At 35.3% G+C, this 21708-nt stretch overlaps 3 protein-coding genes across 3 annotated transcripts; all 3 read left to right on the plus strand.

Moving 5' to 3' along the window:
• Nucleotides 1-622: 622 nt before the first annotated feature.
• Nucleotides 623-1657, plus strand: LOC128244506 (zinc finger MYM-type protein 1-like). The gene has a single exon (XM_052962507.1). It carries the CDS (start codon nucleotides 623-625, stop codon nucleotides 1655-1657), a length of 1035 nt encoding a protein of 344 aa, XP_052818467.1.
• An 11-nt stretch (nucleotides 1658-1668) lies between these two features.
• Nucleotides 1669-3475, plus strand: LOC128242109 (52 kDa repressor of the inhibitor of the protein kinase-like). Its single transcript, XM_052959152.1, has 3 exons — nucleotides 1669-1699; nucleotides 2111-2242; nucleotides 2805-3475. The coding sequence occupies exons 2-3, from the start codon at nucleotides 2117-2119 to the stop codon at nucleotides 3408-3410; spliced, it is 732 nt and encodes a 243-aa protein (XP_052815112.1). The 5' UTR covers nucleotides 1669-1699; nucleotides 2111-2116; the 3' UTR covers nucleotides 3411-3475.
• Nucleotides 3476-4540: 1065 nt separating this feature from the next.
• LOC128244507 (putative nuclease HARBI1) lies at nucleotides 4541-9090 on the plus strand. The gene is made up of 4 exons (XM_052962508.1): nucleotides 4541-5247; nucleotides 5571-5678; nucleotides 7122-7293; nucleotides 8128-9090. The coding sequence occupies exons 1-3, from the start codon at nucleotides 4541-4543 to the stop codon at nucleotides 7282-7284; spliced, it is 978 nt and encodes a 325-aa protein (XP_052818468.1). The 3' UTR covers nucleotides 7285-7293; nucleotides 8128-9090.
• The last annotated feature ends 12618 nt before the right edge of the window (nucleotides 9091-21708 follow it).

Here is a 21708-nt window from a genome sequence, read left to right on the forward strand (position 1 = left end):
GTTTCCTTTGAAACGTCATTTTTTTTAAACAAAAGAAACTAGATCTATATTTGAAACCATTATGCGATGTGTTAAGAGAAAAAAAGAACTTAAATAATAGGATAAGGGAGAGTTGCTATTTTGTTTTTATTAAGTATACTACTCATATAAAGTAACGCACCAAGTTTAATGGGTGAACTATTGTTTTCGGTAAGCTTGTCTGAGATGGTAAACTGACGACTTTTCTGTTTTTCTTTCGATTAAAATTATTGGAAAAACAAATACATATAGTTTGTTAAAATAAAACGCATGTCGATGTGTTCTTAATTTCTTATGTAGATTTCCGCGTGATTTGTTTCAAAAATAGTCCTCATTGTAGGCCTTATTGTATCAAATGACATAATTATTCTTGATTTACAGGCTTATTGGTGGTAAACTCAGAGCATTTAACGCAAAGTGGTTGAACGACTTCCCGTGGTTGAGGTACTCGGTAAATATGGACTCCGTGATGTGTGCCCCTTGCGTGATCTTCGATACAAGGAAGACCAGATGTTTTTCCACGCTCCCTTTTAATGATTGGAAAAATTTGTCAGCCAATGTTAATCGTCATCATATAGACAAAGTCCACAGAAATTGTGTCGCTATGGCGGACAATTTCGTTGATGTCATGAAACGGAAGAAGGAGTCTATTGTCTGTAAGCTATCTTCGTTTACCAAGGACTTGGTAAAAAGAAATAGACATATTCTTGGACAGATAATAAGAGTTATTTTGTTGCTTACCAAACAAAACATACCCGTTAGAGGCCACACGGAAGAAAGGAGAAATTTTATGGCGGTTCTCCAATCCCACGCGTTAAACGATCCCATACTCGCAGATCACCTCCGAAACGGAAAAGAAAATGCCAAATACACATCGCCTGATATACAGAATGAGATTATTACGTTATGTGCCGATCACGTTCTTCAGTGTATCCTCACACAGTGTAAAGAAGCCGGATATTTCGCCATCATGGCCGACGAAGCTACCGACTGCTCCACAAAAGAACAGTTATCTATATGCATTCGCTTTCTTACAGTCAACGAAGGACGTTATGAGCTTAACGAAAAATTCATTGGCTTTCTTACTTGTAGATCAATTAAGGGCGTTAATCTTGCTGAGGCCATTGTAGAGTATCTCCAAGACTGTGGATTGGACATCTTGAAACTGCGTGCCCAGTGCTATGACGGAGCGGGGAACATGGCAGGAAAATACAATGGAGTTCAAGCACTGATACGGGAACGTGTACCACTTGCGAGCTACGTACATTGTAAGTCTCACTGTTTGAACTTGGCTTTGGTACATACATGTAAACTACAATGTGTTAGAACAATGATGAAAACAGTTCAGGATATTGGATTTGCATTTTCCTACTCTGCGAAACGTTTAGATGCATTCGCTACTGAGCTGTCTCAGGATCCTGTATCACGTGCCCAGATGGATGGTCGCCAGAAGTTGAAGACTCTCTGCGAAACGCGATGGATGAGTCGCACGGACGCTCTCACAACGTTCACACAGGCATTTGCAGTTGTCGTCCATGCCTTGGAAACATTGGAAGCAGATGGTGACGATAAAGCAGGAGAACACGTGCGTGCAATCCTGATATTCGAGTTTATCCTTACACTCGTGGCATGTGAATAGGTACTCAGCTCCCTCGTTGGATTGACTGCAATCTTACAGGAGGTAAACTTCATTTAAAAAACGTATTACATGTATATAATAATACAAAGCAATAAATACACATAGACTAGTCATTCGTAAACTAATACTTAATTTAAAAAAAGTCAGAAATTAAACAATATTTCGTATTTTGGGTTTCAAAATACGAAGATCGTTTGGTATTGCCAGGTCCGATATACACTGTATAATAATATGAAAATATCACACATATTGCAATTTAAACTGACCAGGGTGTACGTCTGTAGCAAATATGTCATCGCCATGGTCTATCTCATTCTCAAAAAGATCTTTGCATGATTCACTTACATTCTGCATAAATATTAAAAAAAAAACCTGGTGCTCGTTTAAACTAGAGCCTCATTTTTATTTGTTTTGATGTTTTTTTAACATATCAGGATTTTTTTTAAATTTTAGGTTAGTATGGATTTACTTGAGGCTGTACGAGAGGCTGGTGTAGTCGTAGACATCTTGCGAGCCGAGCGAATGGATGAAACTGTGTTTGATGCCATTTTCCAGAAGGCAGCTGATATTGCTTCGGAGTTTCAAGTAAACAATTACATTTTGAATAATTATGATATTCTACTTTACTTAAACATCATTCTCGAGTTAGAATAAAGCTAGACCATCAATAGAAGGTATCGTTGATGGAATCCATCAACGAAACCTGCCAGGAACATGTGACTTGTTTTGAATGAGACCTCAGCAAAATATTAAGATAACGATCGCTGAAACTAAAAACAGAATGGCAAAGTGGTCAACGTTCAGAATTACACAACCGAACATTTCTTGTTTGTGTGTGTGTGTTATATTCTGCTAGCTATAATCTCGTGTTGTTTTATATGCAGACGGATAGTTTCATAATCAGTTGTAAACATCGCCCCTCGTACATATATACATGTAGTTCTACCAAGTGTTTCTCACATAAACCCACGACCCTCATAAGTGAGAGGTTATAGCGGTTTACAACTCTAACCATTGCATTATGAAGCCGAGGCCGCGCAAAATGAAACAATTCCATGCTGTCCGCATCATAGAGTGTGTTTATTGATTACATGCTCAACTTACGTAACTATTATTCATTTAACGTAAGACATAATTACTTTATTAGATTGATGCAAGCGTGCCTCGCCAGAACCAACGTCAACGGAACAGGGCGAATTACCAAGTTGAAGACCCGAAGACATACTGGCGCATTGCTTTGTACAATGTTTTCGTCGATCACCTCATTGAAGAAGTATCTAGCAGGGTAATGGCCAACCAAGAACGGTTCTGTGCACAGTTGCTCTTACCAGTCCGGTTGAGGGATCTTGACGATGGTCAGACTGATGTTATTTATAACAGCTTTAAGGACGATATAGAATCGCCGAAAGAAGCGTTTGCTGACGAGGTTCGACGATGGAAAGTGCGTTGGACCAATGATGATATCCAAAAGCCTACTACGCTGCTAGCAACGCTGGATGCAACACCACGGACAGCCTATCCCGGCATTCATCGTGTGCTGTCGATACTCTGTGTAATGCCAGCCACGTCTGCATCGTGTGAGCGCTCGTTTAGCTCAATGCGTCGCATAAAGGCGTACCTTCGCAGTACTATGACCGGTGAAAGGTTGTCTAACCTGGGCATATTACACATTCACCGAGAGGCAGACGTTGACATCGACACAATCATCAACAAATTCGCGTCTGCCAAATGCAGAAACATGGAGTTTATTTAACTCTTACCGTAAATTATAAATTGGTAAATATTATGTGAAAGAAATTAAATATCGTAGTATAAGAATTAGGCGTTTTCAGAGTATTTTATTCTCAGGTTGTTTATGGCTTCTGGGGGGCCTTCGCCCCCCAGACCCCCTGACAAAGGGGCAACCGCCCCTTTGATCCCCAATCGGGCCTTAAGTTCAAAAACGGCCAGCTACGCCCCTGCTCACGATTATTCTTTAAAAGAGTGGTGCACTTCCTTGTTTAAAACAAAAGGATAATACTGTTTTTGCTGTCATTACATCGTTCTTTTATCGCACGAAATGTGAAGCTTCAAGTGGCCAAATATTTAATAGTCGTATAAATACTAGTTGAATAGTATAAATACGTATTCGGATGAGGCTCGGTTTCGGATTTAATTGATTATGTAACGATGAGTGATTTAATTGTAAGCCACATGTTTGCATCTTTATGTATTGTCTGCCTTGTGATTGTAAATAGCCAGCTTTGATAAAGGTGTGTAGTATTGGCATTTAACATCGCAAATTTTGGTTTGTATTATTTTTAATTATGTTTCTGCTTTTTCACAGGCTTGTAGGGCTGACAAGTCCAGCATCTCTTTCTGCAAGACACTTTCAGTGACCGGTGGGGGCTGACAAGTCTAGCGGCTAGTTCTAGCCCGCTGGACACTCAGTGATCGGTGGGGGCTGACAAGTCTTGCAGTAGTTGAAGTTGGACACTTTCAGCGACTGGTGGGGGCTGACAAGTCTAGCGGCTAATGCAGTTAGACACTTTCAGCGACTGGTGGGGGCTGACAAGTCTAGCGGCTGGTTCTAGCCTGCTGGACACCTTCAGCGACCGGTTTGGGCTGACAAGTCTAGCGGCTAGTGCGGCTATACACTTTCAGCAGTTGATTTGAGCTGACAAGTCTAGCGGCTGGTTCTAGCCTGCTGGACACTTTCAGCGACCCGTTTGGGCTGACAAGTCTAGTGGCTAGTGCAGCTAGACACTTTCAGCGACTGGTTGGGGCTGACAAGTCTAGCGGCTAGTTCTAGTCTGCTGGACACTTTCAGCGACCGGTTTTGGCTGACAAGTCTAGCGACTTGTTCGGCGAGACACTTTCAGCGGCTAGTTCCATCCTTCCAGTATGACAGATAGGGGCAATATCCTAGATGAACTAACCAACCAGCAACTTGTTGATAGGTATCGCTTCAACAGGGCAGGCCTCAATTACCTTGAAACTGTGTTTGGACCAGTACTGGAGCCAGCTACAATGAGACATAAGAGTTTGTCGGCTATGGACAAACTCCTTATTACGCTAAGGTACTTAGCAACAGGGGGAATTCAGCTAAACGATGCTGACATGCACAATGTCTCACAACCAGCAGTATCAAAAAAATTGACTGAAGCGCCAAATCATCTGTCATCTGCTGATGTTTTGGGAAGGTTTGTGCGTTTCCCACTAACAGTGAGGGAGCTTGATGCACAGGTTCAACAGTTTTATGGACTGGCACAGTTTCCAAAGGTGGTGGGTGTCATAGATGGTACCCACATACGTATTCAGGCCCCTTCGGAGGATGAGCCGTCTTTTGTCAATAGGAAGGGTTTCCATTCAATTAACGTACAAGTTGTGTTTGATGGTTTTGACAGAATAACAAATGTGGTTGCCCGATGGCCAGGGTCTGCACATGACAGCAGAATTCTTCAGCAGAGTGGCCTTAGGAACCTATTTGATGAAGGTCACATACCTAATGGTCAATACCATCTTCTTGGGGACAGCGGATATGCTGGGCGAAGGTGGCTACTTACCCCATACCTCAATCCCCAGCCTGGTAGCCAAAGAGCATACAATAGGTAAATGTAATTATTCTGCATGGCTTTGATAAAGTAAACAATTATTGAAACATTTGTCAACACTGAAAGAAAATTGTAAAATTTAATCATGTAATAAGGTGATCTGTAACACTAGAAGCTTTCACGAGACATAACTAAACCTATTTCTTCGTCAAAGTAACGAAAAACAACAATGCCCTCTTTATTATTTTCTTTCTGAACTCCTTTGAATACACTGATGCATACATGTTCTCACGGTGCATTTGCTTTGATATGGCAGTGGTAAGAAAATAATCTTATTTACACTCGTAAATGTATATGTAATGATATATATATTTTTCCAGATCCCATAAAATTACTAGAGCCAAGGTGGAGAGAGGCATAGGCCAACTTAAAAGACGATTCGGTATTCTTCATGGTGAAATTAGGGTGCAGCCAGAAAAAGCTTGCAGGTATTTGTAATATGCAAAACAAAAACTGCATAAAAAATATACTTTTAAGTTTCATGCACTTTTTCAAACAAAAACAAAACTGATGTATGGGCATGTGGCCATTGTCAGAAGAGTACTTCCTAATGAAACAATGAACATGTTTGGCCCAGGAACTTGATGGACATGTTGATCATGGGTAGGTGACCCTATTGATTTGGAGGTTTATATCAAACGTTTTATGGTGACATTGAGCTGAAATTTTTAGCTATTGTGTCCTAGACAAAATACATAGGCCAAAACTTTCAGGAAAGTTTTTATTTAAGTATTTGTGTAAGCTTAATTAAAGGAGCATTATTGGTACAAACATAAGCATGACACAGAAAATTTACTGAACACATACTGTTTTATTCAACTCATTCCTGCATTTGTTATGTCCAGCAAATTTACAGCATAACATGTCAAACATACAACTCATGAGCTCACTGTTTCAGTTATATATATGTAAACATATGTTAAATTAGAAAATAAAAACAACCTTTCACCGGGTGCATTAACCCTCTTAATATGATTTAAGATTCAGTTAAAAATGATTTTTTTTTACATACAAACACCCAGTACTGACATGTATTTACTATATAACACTCTTTTAATCAAATCCTAATACATTGAAATAACCAAAAAGCACTTAATACTGTGTTTATACAATGTATGCTCTTTTTGTTTAATGTTGTTGAAAGAACCCTTTCAAATTTACAAAATTAAATTGACAATATTTGTAAATTCAATCCATTTAAAAAAACACATCTATGGTATTATTATTATTTTTGGTCAGTTTGGTTTGTTGATTTCAATGTTTACTTACATACTGGATTAACAGACATTTTCTGAAACAATATCTGAATATACAGCTGATTTTTTCATATTATATTTTTGATACATTTAATTTTATTAGATTCAATACATAATATGAAACATCTTTGTTTCAAATTATTTTTTTTTGCTCTTTTGGTTGCAATTTACTGCCTTCTAAAGGCTGTTTATCCTCGTGTAATTTTCCCCCCTCCCCACCCCCACCAAAATCATATATTTTTTCCAATTTAATTAATGAAGGCTACGTTGATAAATTAAAAAAAAACAATGAATTTCTTGAAAATGAACAAAATCTCTACAAGACTTACTATTTTACAGGATAATGTATTCATAAAAAGGTAAAAACATGTATATTTGCCATTAGTTAAGCCAATGTTACCCGGTTTTTTTTCCCAAAGTGAACCTTTTTTTCCAAATTGCAAGGCACAGGCTGTAAAAATAATCTCCCAAAAAATCACAAGTGTCTCAATTCATTAATTCAAAAACATTAGAGAAAACAAGTTATTTGCGGTGTTAACATAATTATTCTGAAATTGAACAGTAGTGTTCTTAAATTTCTGAATAAGAACATTCCATTGTTTCTCTAAATTACAGAATTGTTCTGACCTGCGCTGTTTTGCACAATATCTGTAAAGTGCGGAACATACCAATGCCAGACGTGATTGATGACGGCGGCAATGCTAACAACATGGACAACAACATTGCTCCTCAACATGGTATGCAGTACAGAGATTACTTCGCCAACACCTACTTTTAAGCAGTACATGTAAGTTGTTTTATACAGAGATTAACCAATGAATTGAAAAGGATATTTCAATAGGTGAAATAACATTTTGATACCATTCTTTAATTTTTTAAATTTTAGCAAGCTCCTACTGAAAGGAAATGCATATACAAAATGAACGTGCAAAGTGCTGGTACACACTTTTTATGATGTCAATTCTGAAATGACATTACATTTGCCTAAATTTTGGCAGGTTGCCTGAAAAACTTCCAATAAATTTTAATTATTTGATCTCATATATTTATGCATATAATAAAAGAAGTGTTGATTTCAGTGTAAGATAGCAAAATATTTCACATTGTAAACCCAGAAGCCAATATTTCACAGATGAGCTACACCACTTGTGAAATAGAGATTTCGGTAGTCACTCCGTGAAATATATTATGATCTTATACCTGAACATTAAAAGTACAAATTAATCCGAGGCTATAATCATTCTTCGCCAAGCTGTTTTTTGAGCACCCTGATCTGGAGCCGTAGCTTCTCTTCCCGCAAAGCTTGCATCACAGTATTGCAGGAACAGCTGCAGATCACTGAGTTACTGCTGCAAACAATAAGTCAGTTTTAATTACAAGTATAAAAAGAAACTTGAGTTATCACTAAAGGTGATTTGAACACCCCAAACAAAGTTACCACAGAAACAGGTTTGCCATATAAGTATAAGCATTTTGTATAAAGTTTCATTCAACTCCATATTATAAGTCAACTTGGTACTGATAAATACAGTACAAGAATTGATTGTGGCACTTTCTTTTACTTTGTAATGACATATACAGTTCATTTATTCACAGTGACAACTTTTATCCTTTGTTTTAGATTGTGCCATGGCCTGAAATCATTGGATGATGTGCTGATGAAAAGTTTACAACTTCATTTTATGAATAGACATTATTTACACAGTTTGCAGTAAAAAATTTGGCATGAATGTGTTACTTACATGTTGTATGTCTTACTGGTCACATTAAGGTCTGTCACCATCTGAACTGGGCTGAAAGAAAAAAAAATCATTACATTAAAAATGAATAGCTTGAGAAAAATGACTAATAATATATTGATGTATGAAGAACATAACAGTTGCAAGTTTTTACCACTACTGTAATATAATTGTACTTCATTGTATAATATAAGTTGCAGAGATTATAAGGTGACCCATTATGTGATATACAGGGGAAAGGAAACCATATCTGGTGAGAGCAAACCCTGAAATGGTACTACATGTATATATATTTGCTGACCCAATATTGAAAAATATGACCAGCCCTGGACCAATATATACACACACACAAGTGATTTTCAGCATTAACATGCACTCTCAAAAATTGACCGTTTTGGCAACTCCTTATAATAGTAATAATAAATGATACAGTCCTGAAAAGTTACCTGTAATTTGTAACCAAGTCTTCACTGGCACTAAGACTTGCATTGGAACTGGCACTTATTCCCCATGTTGATGCACTGTAATGGTTTTAGGAGATATAAATACTTGGTACAATTAATAAAATACAGATATCATTTACAATTAAAGTAGTTGGAAAAAACAACACACATTTTGAATTTGCATTCTCAGCTTTTCACATAACCCTGTTGTTGTTGTTGTTCTTGTGGCCTCTTCCTTTGTTCACTTGAACTAGATACATATTTTCTATTTATTATATATAGTGATAGCTTTCATCACAATCTAAACAGAAATGTATCAGTATGAGATAACTGGTAATATGTATAACCAGTTTACATATTAACTTAACGGTCATTATATTTGCGAATTGATATTGTTTCTTAATCCTAACATTTATTTTAAAAGTTGCTTTTATTATAGCCATACTTTTACCTGTTCAGATCACTCCCATTAGTTGTGGAAATGCCTGTGGCCACACTGAAAAGATATAAACAGTTTTCTGGTTTATGATTGCAATGAAATTTAAATGTTCAGTTTGTGATACATAAAACATTTATGAAAACAGTTAATATCAATCAAGATGCATTCACTACCTGAACAATTTGTTTAAAGTATGTAACTTCATTCTTTTTATAAAATTTCTTTGTATGTACAGTGTTAATACTTATTAATGCACCCACTCCCTGGAAGAATGGAGTGCTTATTTATGTTTCATCTATGCTGCAGGTGAACAATTAAAAAATGATAACTCCATTAGTTATTTACATGTCATTAGCTTTATTTATTTAATCTTTATAAATTTATAATGCAATAACGAACACTTGAAAGAACACATTTTTTTTTATTTATCGCATTGTTGTCTTTCTATATATGAATGATACTATGAAAATCTTAGTCTGATGCACTAAGGAAACATGGATAAGAAGAGTGGTTCTAAAGTTAAGGTGTCTGCAACTCGTTTAAAATGTTAGAGGCTAGAATTCAACATGGTAAAAATTCTCATATCTGATCGCAACGGAAACCAACCCTGCTTTTACATTAGAAATAGGTAGCAATGAAATCCCAGTATTTAGCTGTTTAATGGTAACAAAAGCAGTATCTGTTACACTCAATATGGGTGGGAGGTAACTATTACAGCTATACATGCAACGATTAATGAGTTTACTTGTTGGAGGGCAGCTGTAGAAATCCCGAGTCCATTGGCATTCCAGCCTGGCCGGATATTCCAATTAGGCCGCATGCTTTTTTTCCAACTACAGAAATTACAGCATCTGTCAAGAGACCAATAGTCCCAGCATTAGGTCCACCACCTGGAATAAGTGCAGTGTAAATGATTATCATTGTGGAACATAATCGAAAAAATGGATAAACAATAGCATTTCCATGTATTAAGATTTTTTGATACATGATCAACTATTGCAATATTAAAATGATAAATTTGCAAACACATGACATATGCTTTTTCTTACTAGTGTTATGAATGTATAAAAAAATCGAAAACAAAGGTTCTTATGAAGCGTACCGAGTTTAATTTGAAAGAAATAAGCATAAATCACGGTATTTCTTCTTTATGAGACTATAGTAGACCACAGTAAATCTTTAAGAAATCACCAATCAGTAATATTTTTTTGCGCTTTCAGCTATTAAATATACGGTTAAAATCATGTTATCAGTATTTAATTTTTTCCATAAATTCATTATTTAGTAAGTAGTTAAAGGATTTTCAGTCAAAAGTGATGTATGTTTTACATGTGATTGTATTGATTTTGAATAAGATTGTCACTTTAATTATGTGACACACAATATGAAGAATAAAATTTTATATAAAGAAAAACCATTTTGACAGCAATTTTATCCATAAAGTGCATTACTTTTGTGTACTGAACATAGAATATGAATAGCAACAACAATACATTAAATGAATTTAAGGAATTATACCAGTTTTTTGTTGATTTTGGATGTAATCTTGGTAAAGGTTTTTATGCCGCTGCACCAAGTTGTCCCACTTCTTCAGAAGATCAATGGATGAGCCTGGGAACTCTGATCTAGCATTGTACATCTTTGGTATGGTCTCCTCCCACATGTGCCGCTTGGTTTTTGTTGTAATAGCTTAAACAAAAACAAACAAAAAACAATAAGAATTAGGTGAGTCTGTAGCTCTTCAAAATGCACTCAATGTGACTAAATTCAAAAACTTGTAATACAACGCCAAACAAATTGTATGTGAAAAAGTTTTGATACACACATAAGATCACACTAGTCTCAATATTTCGACTGTTTCTGTCTGACTAATTGTACAAACCACAGGGCAGGGTGTGTAGTTGGAATTTTTTTTCTTAACTTTGTATATTACAAAGACAACAGAATAAAAATTCCAAAAAAACATTGTTTTTGTAAGTTATCAATAGTAACAAGTTCACCATCATTATAAATGAGACTGGGATTTAAAAAATATGGGGGGGGGGGGCCTGGTCAAAGGGGTGTGTCAAAACAACAACGCACTCTGCTGCCTCTGTGATACAAACATGTATACATGTTATTTGGAAGTTAGTATATTTTTGCGATGATTTATCACTAGTCCTTTAGTATCCATTCGTTCTGTTTCGTCCCGTCAGGATGCAATATTAAAACAGTTCCCGTCAGTTGGCACTGACTACTGCTTAGATATATTTTAGTTGTACAAATATACTCACAGGGTGTGTGCTTGTTATGCACGTATTGGTAAGGGGTTAGATTGTGTGTCCCGCTTGGTCCTCCCATAACCTCTGCCAACAGCATACAATCATGTAGGGGAAAAATGGGAGAACGTTTCTTGACATCTTGTTTCTCCATATTTACGAAGGGTAAACCAAAGACAAATGCCGTCTGCACGATATATTTAGTGCGCTCTTCCTTATTCCGGTTCTATTTTTGTGCTGGAAAATACCGGAATTCCAGCTTCCGGTTCTATATTTAGTTGGCGAACTATTGGAATTCCAAAATCCGTTCTATATTTAGACACGGAATTACCGAAGTTCCTTAGAAACGCGGATAGATATTTTTTAAGGTTAAAAATATTAGATAAGGAATATTTTACGAAAGATTTCCTTAAGATTTTTTAGGAATACTACTTAAGAAAATCTTCTTTTTTTTCCTTACTTAAGGAAATTATTCAAGGATAAAATATTACTTAAAATAAATATTAAGATGCTTCTGTAATACGGACCCAGGACTACTTACAAAACTAAGGCTACAAGAAATTAAGGAAAAGATGGGAATAGGTTCAGGAGAAAGTTCCGACAGAAAGAAAGACAGGAAAGAGAAAGGCTAAGGAAACAGACAGCCTATACAAATAATAATGAGACACGTTCTTTGGCAGTCGGAGTCACAGGTCGATAATATGCTAAGTTACTCGAAAAAAAAACTGATCAGGTGGATGTCTTGAAAGCGCAGATACAATTTCGAAAAAGTGTACTGCTGCAAGTGCCGAATGACAAAAATAAAACCATTTAATCTCGGCAAATCTGTTGAAGACAGTAAGTCTAGACAAAGTTTAAGTATTGAAGAATTGAAATCAAATTTAAAAATGTAAATAAGTCAATCAGTGTTGAAAGATCAGGAGAACAAGGAGGAGAAACACATCCTTGTTGGAAAGCGAGTGAAGCACAGGTTATAAATCGAAGAAGGTAGGAACGACCAAGAAGACATGGTACACAGGCAATATCACAGGTGTGTGCTGCATACTAATACAAATAATACTAATTATACTCACTAACTATACAACAAAGGTAATTTTGTATTAGCTTTTTTCCATTTTATGCTTGCTATAACATTATGTTTAAAGTAACAACAGCCCTGTTTGTAGGTTACAGCTTCATGCCTTGCATTGTTATTTGTGACATTAACGTAAATCATTTTCCCGTATAGCAAGTTGTCAGCTATTTGCAGAATTCAACATAAATAACATTTGTTGCATGTTCCTGGTTTCCCAGACTGGTTCAACATTATTTACGACACCGACCACCTTGATATGAATGACCTACAAATACTGGTTTAAAATATATGGTAAGTGTCATTCAATTCATCTTTACACAATCATTCGATCACTTTTTTATGCACTTTAGCCCACAGTGAGCATTTCTGGTCCCTTTTGTCTGCATGAGCTGCCATCAGTCTGACCATCAACAAACGAAATTAACAGGCATAATACTAGGCAAATGGCATTCCAAATCCATAGAAATATTTCTGGTAGGTCCTTTATCTGTCCGTCTGTCAATTTAAGCAAGAGTTTATGGGCGTTTTGCTCCATCAGTTGTATAAAATAATTTATTTTTTTCCTCAGATTTTCTTATATTTAAGTGCCACAACTTTTGAAAACAATTAGCAAAAGCTTTTAATAAACATGAGTGTATGTATTGCTTAAAACACCTCTCTTGATATACAACAATCCCAGTAATTTTTAAACATTTGACAACAGTTAATCTGTGTATCTTGTTTGTTTTTATTGCGGGAATTTTTCTTAATTTCTTATATTTTGAATGGCCATTTCTCTCAAACAAAGGATGGACATAAACTTGATATAATCAGAAATATATTTCTTTTAAAAAGCCCTCTCCATTGATATAAAACAATATATATGTTCATACTTCTTTTCCTATTTTACATCAAAAGTGTGTATTACACTTTCAGATTTTTTTCTCATTTTATAATATTTCAAAGGACCATAACTCTTTAATGACAAATGTTATGAGGTTGAAATAAACAGGTATGCATTTCCTTTTAAAAGACCTTTACATTGATGTATAACAATCGATGTTTTTTTGTTGGTGTTTTTTTTAAAAAAGTCAAACTTCACTACTTTCACGTCACAGGTTAACGCTTCCACACCACGTGGTCATGTTTACACTGCATGTTTGTTTCCTCAAAACAAGAGCGCCACAGAGCGAACGCCAACGTTCATTAATAGTATTCGAAAAAGAGACTAATCTCAATTATAATAGATAGTTATTGGCCTTGCTGTTTTCTGGCACCAAGTCTATGACAATAATTTCAAGTGTAACATCCCATGCATGTGCTTAATAGTTTGTTTTTACCTTATATAACCATTTATCATTTTGATGGTTGTGCCACTTAGCATAAACTTAATTCAACCTTTTGGCCACGAACTTTGCTTGCTCCGTTTTAAGGCTTTTCTGAAACTGAGTTTACTCCCGTAAAGAATTAGAGGTTAATACACGGCGTAGCCGGGCCGTTACGTGATAATTGGCCCGAGTGACTCATAACGGCCCGAGACGTAGTCGATGGTCGTTATGAGCACGAGGGCCAATTATCATGTAACGGCCCGGCTACGCCGTTTATTAAACGCTCTAATACATATGTCTAGTTGTGTTTAAGCTCGAAGAAAAGAAGGAAATGTTTTGACTGTGTAACGGGTTCAAGCAACTTACTATCACGGAAGTCTGTAGTGTAGACTGTTGGGTACATTTTACTTCATTTTCCCGTGCCATAAAATATTATTACATATATCTGGAATATAATAAGTATGATTTACAATTAATACTTCTTTCAATTTCATATACAGTTTAATGTAATACGTTATCATATAATTTTATATTCAGAGTTTACTGTCTGCTGTCTATTAATAACTGTATATACAAATCTTGTTAGTTTGATTTTGTTCGTAAATGCTTCATTGGTAAATGTGCTTATTTTGATATTAAATATAAAATAGATTTCTTTAAGTAGCTTGTTTGGAATAAATTATACGATTAAAATGTTTTATAATTAGCAACATATAGGCTTGTTATAAAGTTGTTTAGCTTTGTCTTTTGGTTGATTTTATAACCAAATTACACTGTGCTACTTGTAATCAATATTCATATTTCACAAACGATATTTGGATTTGTTTTTCTTTTACTTAAACATCGACTGAAATGGAATTAACTAGATATCTGTCCTCTGACGATATTTTCATCATTTTTGTGTAGGTAGTTTTTGCCTCTAAGAGCACTGCAAAAGACTTTCAGCCACCACTAGTGAGTCTCGACATAACTCGTAGTGACGTTGTACCGATGACTGCGAATTCGCAACTGTTAATTAGCTCAATTGGATAGTGAACTACTAGTGTTGTAAAAGTGTGGATATTATAACAATAGTTCGGTTCTGGGTACCAACATGGGGTCCGTTGTTGGGCCTTTCCCAGCTCTTGCGGGGAAGGCAATTGTTGATACTGTTATCGAGCGATCTGTGAAAATTGAATGTTCAACTGGATATTTAAGTTTTACTGACATTATGAATCTGCTTTAAAAATATTACATTAGACCAGATGATGTCGAAACTGTGGCAAAAGGACCTCCAACAACCAAGTATTTCGAAGTGTCGTTGGTGTCAAAGGATGTTGTAGATAAGCTGATCTCACATATAGAGGGAAGTGCTTTTCGATTGTTAACTCTAACTCGCAGAAAGTTGAGTGCAGAGTGCATTGGCTCCCAGTTCACATAGGAGACTTTGTTGTGAAAAAGATTTTTCAATCTTACGGAAAGGTGATGAGTATTGAGGACATGATTGTTAAATACGGGGATGCTAAGATTAGGAACGGTGTAAGAATTGTAAAGCTTGAGGTGACTGAGAAGGAAAAGGGAATTATTCCACATTTACTTTATTCTGCGTGTGGGAGTCAAGCGTTAGTGACGATGCGGGGACGTGCACCCTTGTGTCTGATATGTAAATGTGTGTTGGACACGTAAGGAGCTCCCTGCCCGGGCATGGCAAGTAAAGCTAGGGCAGATTTTGCTGGTTTGACCTTAGACATGACGCTTGAGGTAGGCGAGATCAGACAGGAAGATGCTGAGGAGACGGGGGATGACCAGGAGGTGAGAGGGGTCGCTGAGGAGACGGGGGATGACCAGGAGGTGAGAGGTGTCGCAGCTGAAGGAGAGGAGGGGACTGTAGGTCAGGAGAGGACTAAGGAACGTGAGGAGGGCGGACAGTGTGAAGAGGAAAATGAGGTGATGGTTATTGAGATGAGAGGGGAGAAGCGGTCCGCTTCTGATGAACGGGAGTCGGGTTGGACTCCGGCCCCCCGTCAGAGACGGAAGTCCAGGAGCGTATGCGTGGCCGGGTCTGGTGGCCCTACGGTGGTCAGTCAGATTCTTTTTGAGAATCAGCTGACCCAGTCGGAGTCCACTGCCCAGGATTCGGTCATGCATGAGCTAATGGCTTAACAGAGCCCTACTATGGAGTTTTGATTTTATTTGATTTACCCTTGACACCTAAACTTAGATTATGGATTGTACAATGCTAACATGGAGAATAATTTGGATCGTAAAATGGACTTTGATTTCGAACAATGATTTGATAATACGGTTTTGCTGGTTTTATCTATATTTAGTCAGAAAAAGTCATATTTTAAATTTCATTAAAACTTCCTTTTTTCTTTAAAATATAAAAATAACAATAATAATGTCCTTTTCTTAAAATGGTAATGTACATGTAATTTTTTCTCCAGTCAAGTGTTATCTCATTTCAGCTGTGTACATTTCATTAATTTTTCCAATACCATGAATACACTGTGTTCTTAACACTCGCTGAAATTTCATGTACATTTAAACTCACACGTTAAACAATGCAGCCTAGAAAGATAGTCAGTGTTTTTCCATCGTGTACTCTTTTACATCGTTATAGATTTTGCGCCAGATGCAATAGGAAATATTGGGAAAATGTATCGTCTATCCCGACTTTTTTTTCATTAAATATTTTACAAATATGGATTTTACTCGCCGGTTAATTAATATATATGCAAAAAGCTACAGAAACATGCTCAGTAGCAAAAAGTTTAAACATAAACCCGGTTTAGTGGCAATGGGCAAACGCCAAAGACATAGAACACAAAATCACAAAGAAACATAGAACAGCACAAAACTCTACAAACAGCACAGTGCATAAATACTATATATATATATATATATCATTGGTATGTTTATCAAGAATTGTTAGGTACCGCCTTGGAACGGTCAGTAAAATGTAAATTTACTAGGGGTTTTAACCAGTTTATGTGCACAAACCCTCTCTTACCACTACAATTCTTAATCAAGATAAAACGCAAAAGGTAAATCTTATCAAAGTATGCATTAACTTGAGGAATCTTATCAATAAAACAAATAATAATACAAAACGAAAAGGTAAACCCCAAGTACTTCGATGATTAGAGATCCCAACTCTATCTGCAGACGGAGGGAAACAATTCAGAGCATCCTAATGCAAATAGTTTTCAAAGATACCATGCAGTCATCGTTTGAAACCAAAAACATTACACATAGTCTGCCTTATAAAATAACAGGTTTAAAACTGTGTGATCATAGAGTTTCATAATAAAAAGCATCAGTTGTATTAAAACTGGGAACAAATAAAGGAAAAACATTATTAAAAATAAAAGCGACAAGTATATGATTCATTATTTGCTTTACAGTACTTTTATATACTGAAACTTTCAAGGCCTGTAATTTCTTGTTGTTTGTTATCAAAAAATATGCTTTTCTCACATGTAGGTACTTTAAAGAGATAGAAGAAACAGTTTCAGCCAAAACTATGTCCTTCTTTTTCTTCCCCGCTCGATTAAAGGCCAAGAAAGGCTAGCTTTATTTAAGACAAAAATGGACAAATTGAAAGACGAAAAACAAGCCAAAATTTGTCGAATGTGCCGAAATATTTGTTTACATGAAATGTTTTTGCATTAAAAAGATGTGTTTTAATTTTTATTTTGTGCAATAATTTGGTGCTTAGATTTCTCCTGTCGTCGGAAATAGATCGACGAACTGACAAAAATAATTCACGTAACAGTCTGTCAACTGCGTTGGAAGGAGTAAGCCATCTATTTATATAACGTAATTATCAATTATAACGCTTATTTCGGTTATTTTAGAAATATCTTTTCATAATGTATTAAATTAATGCCGCATGATTCAAATCTATGCGTTTGTTCTATAAATATTTACAAACAAATAAATAACACTCGCTGTCTGTCCATTTTCATGAGTTACGTGAGTGAACGAACTTTGAACTCGATGACGACATTCCGTAGTATATTTTGGACCAATCGATATGCGCGTGTGTGTAACATACGGGTATTTACAACACTGTCAAACTGCAGACGAATATAGGTCGAATAACAAACCAGCCGACATGGATGAATTTTGTCTGTCCAAATGTTACGTGAAATGGTAAGTTACGTGAATCCATTGTTATTCATGTCACTCTGTCGGAACAAGGTGTTTTTTATTATTAAAAGTGGTCGTAAAATTGAAATATATTGGAAAATACTGTTGGTAAACGTCCCACTAAGTAGGCTGCATTGGTGTCAACATTCTCGTCAGAATATCACAATTCGGACAGACATTCGCCGAATCTGGCACGTAACAAGACAGACATACTGTTTTTGTTTTGTTTTGAAAGCCGACAGTAAGTTGCACTTATAAATAACTGTTGCCTATGTCACGATCATATATCATTAGTATGAATCAACGCAACAAGCTGAGTAAATATTATATCTCAAAAGGTATGTAATGTGCAAACTGTGGGTTACACGTAACATGACAGACATATTGTCTGTCCTTGTTACATGATTTAGTAACTCGAGTTAGACATCATAGTCATATCCTCCATTTGTTAAACGTAGACAAATGTTTGCTTAAAAGTATACAAATACATATAAACATATATTTATTAAATATATGTATTATCAAAATTTGATAGCTAATGGGAACCAAAAAAATAGTATGCACAGCTGTAAAATTGTTTTTTTTTCTAGAAAGTTATATAAAAATAACCAGTAAGTTAAACAGCCTCCAAGCTGCTGACTTCTGCAGATTTTTCCAATTTGATAATATATGGACATTGTCTATTATAGACAATATTACACACATGTTTAACTTTTCTGCAATGTAAGTATTTCTTGAGGCTGTTTGCATTGGTAGCGAGACAAATCGGCCCCTTACCAAATCCCATGAGATATTTCGGCCCCTTAAAAATATTGACTCGAGATTTTTCAGCCCCTTCCTGATTTTCAGCCCCTTACTGATTTTACTTGTTGCAGCACTTGATCAGCCTGCGGTTCAATACCCTGATGTGCCCAATGTACAGCCAGCAGATCAGCCAGATGAAGAGCAACCTGCTGTGGCACTCATCCAGCCTGAAGTTCACCTTCCAGGTCCCACTGAAGGCACCCAGCTCTCTAAAGATTGCTCTGATGATGATCTTGGCACACAAGATAGGAGTATGATGGAAAGCTTTGATTCAGAGTGAGTGATTATACCTGCATTAGGTTTTGTATTCTCATAAAATAACAGTCTGCTTCTTAGCGAAATAACCACTACATTATAAATTAATGGATTACAGAGCAAACTGGGCTCCATTAGAGTAAAAGTAAGATTACATAAATTTAAAAGCATATCTCTGCAAAAAAAATCTTTAATGATGGTGTTTGTTAATGCATTTTGTTTTAACATTTAAGGCCCAAATACAAGGAAGGAGATTTTGTCCTTGTAAAAATTAGATTAGGGAATAGGTCTGCTGAGTATGTCGCAGAGGTATTTACACAATTTAAAGTTCAAACATATTTTCATGTGTTCATTTTTCTTTTAGAATTACATAGTTCATGTTATTTCTTTAAATAATTTTCTGATACATGTTTGTTTATTATTACTGAAATCTTGAGTTATAATGTGTTTCCCATTTTTTTGGTATGTTAATTTTACTATTGTGTAGAATACTGAATTTCAATTATTTAAAAATAATTATTGACAAGTTCCATAGTACTACAGCCAAAAGCAGTTTGTAATATTTAAGCTAAGGTAAATTCCTTTTTGAATGAATGATAAATGTTATCTCCATGTTTGGCATAAAATAGTATACTAGTAGTTCTTCAGCTGCTGTTGCTCTTTTTGCAGGTTAAGAGGTTACTTCCAAATGATGAGGTTGTCCTTCAGTACATGGAAGAGTGTGAGGGATTTTACAGATGGCCAGTTCGGGATGATATCTCTCAAGAAGCATTGTCCAGCTGTTACAAAGTCCTGTGCTGGTGGAAGATGGAAGTTCAACAAGAATTATGAAGTTAAAAGTTAAAGATGCCCTCTTATTCCCAAATAAGATTTAACGCTATTAATACAATTGTTTAAATATACAAAAAAGGATCAATACATGTCAAAAACAATTGTTATCATGAAGGATACCTAGTTTAATTAAAGAAAGTTGCAAAAAAACACGGTATTTCTACCTTATGAAATGAAATTAGATCACAGTAAATATTTAGCACTCACCAATCATTTAATACTTTTGCGTTTTCAGCTATTAAATACACGGTTACTATTTTGTTATCAATAATTAATATTTTCCATAAATGCATTATTTAGGAAGTAATTAAAGGTTTATCACACAAAATTTATATTTGTTATACATGTGTATGTATTGATTTTGAATAAGAGTGTCACTTTAATCACAAGTTACATTGATTTTCATAATGAGCACATATCAGTCAGTGATTTTAAGTATGTACTGATAAGCTTACACTAAATGTCTGTCCTGTTACGTTAGGTGGGTTGAGTTAATGAAGTACTTAAAAAGCTGTTTTGAAACATAATTCAATGCTTATGCTTGTCTAACACACATGTTTATTGTTACATGATGTAAATTTATAAATTCTATGAATTGCAATGAATCACATATGGCTATTTAGCTATGCAAGATTAATTTAAAAAATCAAGTGTATAGAGGTTATAAACTCTTGTTTCCATATTTTTGTTTCAAGCTTTCGAAATGTCTGCCTATCAGGTTTTCTCTTGTATTTTTCCTAATTTTGTGAACAATGCACTTATTGGATATGCCATTGACCATTGTTCTAGTCATTGTAACACAATACTTTACTTTATGTAGTTAATTGGTTCACCATAAAGATGGACGTCTGTCCTATTACGTGAGTTTTGACAGGTGTGTTTAGCTCATGAAATAAATAGCAATTACAAGTTTAGTTATCTTCTTTTTATGTTTTATTGAAAGTACAGGTGTGTAACATTTACATACAAGAGACTAAGTCCCTCAATTTTGATTTTAAAATTTTGACCCAATGTCCTTCTAAGAAAACCCTAAAGCAAATTATGCGTCATATGCTATTCTCTCCTTCCAAATGAGTTGAAAACGTAAACTATTTGAAGAAAAATAAGTCACAGCCAAAACACTCGAAGTCAGTCAATACGTGTCTGCCAAAAAAGGTTTTAAAGATAACATGAATTGGCAAATTCTTCATTAAAATCAAAGCACTGAAAGTTTAGTTATGAAAGGATGCTTTATTCAAAACAATATTTAGTTTCAGATATTCATCTTCAAAAACAAGAAGGGAAGTGCTCATCAAAATATTGCCTTTATATCCACGGTTTACAGAAAATCCAAGTAATTTATTAAGTCTATCTGCCCAACTACCTGCTGGAAACATTCTAATTTCACGAATTTTCTTTAAAACATCACCATAAAAATCGGGATGAGCAATACTATCAGCAATGAGCGATTTAAGACTACTATTGTACTTTGATATGTGATTATAATGACCATTAATAAATTTTAATTTAAAATATCGGAAACCCTATTTTAGAGGTTTTTGCGTCATAAGTTTATAAATTAATGTCTGTAAAAATATATAGTTTAAATATAAATGGACTTCGGTCAAAAATTTAAATAATCCTTTTTAAAGAATTACAGACATGATAATGATATTGATATGATATTCAGGAAACACACATTGATAGTTTCTTTTTGGTAAGAAATATTGAACAAATGATATCCGATAAATATAGGTATATATGGAGTTACGGACACGGAAAGTCTTGTGGTGTATGTTTAATTATTATTGATGATAAAATTAATCTTGACAATTTTCAGACTGATTTCGATGGACGATTCATTTACCTAGATTTTAGTGTTTTTGATTTTAAAGCTAGATTGTGTAATGTGTACGCGCCTAATGTTCCAGGAGACCG

This window comes from Mya arenaria, chromosome 8 (genome assembly GCF_026914265.1).
Source record: "Mya arenaria isolate MELC-2E11 chromosome 8, ASM2691426v1".
In the NCBI taxonomy this organism is placed as follows: Eukaryota; Metazoa; Mollusca; class Bivalvia; order Myida; family Myidae; genus Mya; species Mya arenaria.

Excerpts from the sequence above, each read along its gene's own strand:
- LOC128244507 (XM_052962508.1), top strand. The coding sequence starts at position 4,541 with ATGACAGATAGGGGCAATATCCTAGATGAACTAACCAACCAGCAACTT. Across the intron at positions 5,248-5,570 it reads AGCCAAAGAGCATACAATAG|ATCCCATAAAATTACTAGAG; the intron begins GTAAATGTAATT and ends ATATTTTTCCAG. Across the intron at positions 5,679-7,121 it reads CAGCCAGAAAAAGCTTGCAG|AATTGTTCTGACCTGCGCTG; the intron begins GTATTTGTAATA and ends TCTAAATTACAG.
- LOC128244506 (XM_052962507.1), top strand. The coding sequence starts at position 623 with ATGGCGGACAATTTCGTTGATGTCATGAAACGGAAGAAGGAGTCTATT.
- LOC128242109 (XM_052959152.1), top strand. The coding sequence starts at position 2,117 with ATGGATTTACTTGAGGCTGTACGAGAGGCTGGTGTAGTCGTAGACATC. Across the intron at positions 2,243-2,804 it reads ATATTGCTTCGGAGTTTCAA|ATTGATGCAAGCGTGCCTCG; the intron begins GTAAACAATTAC and ends TTACTTTATTAG.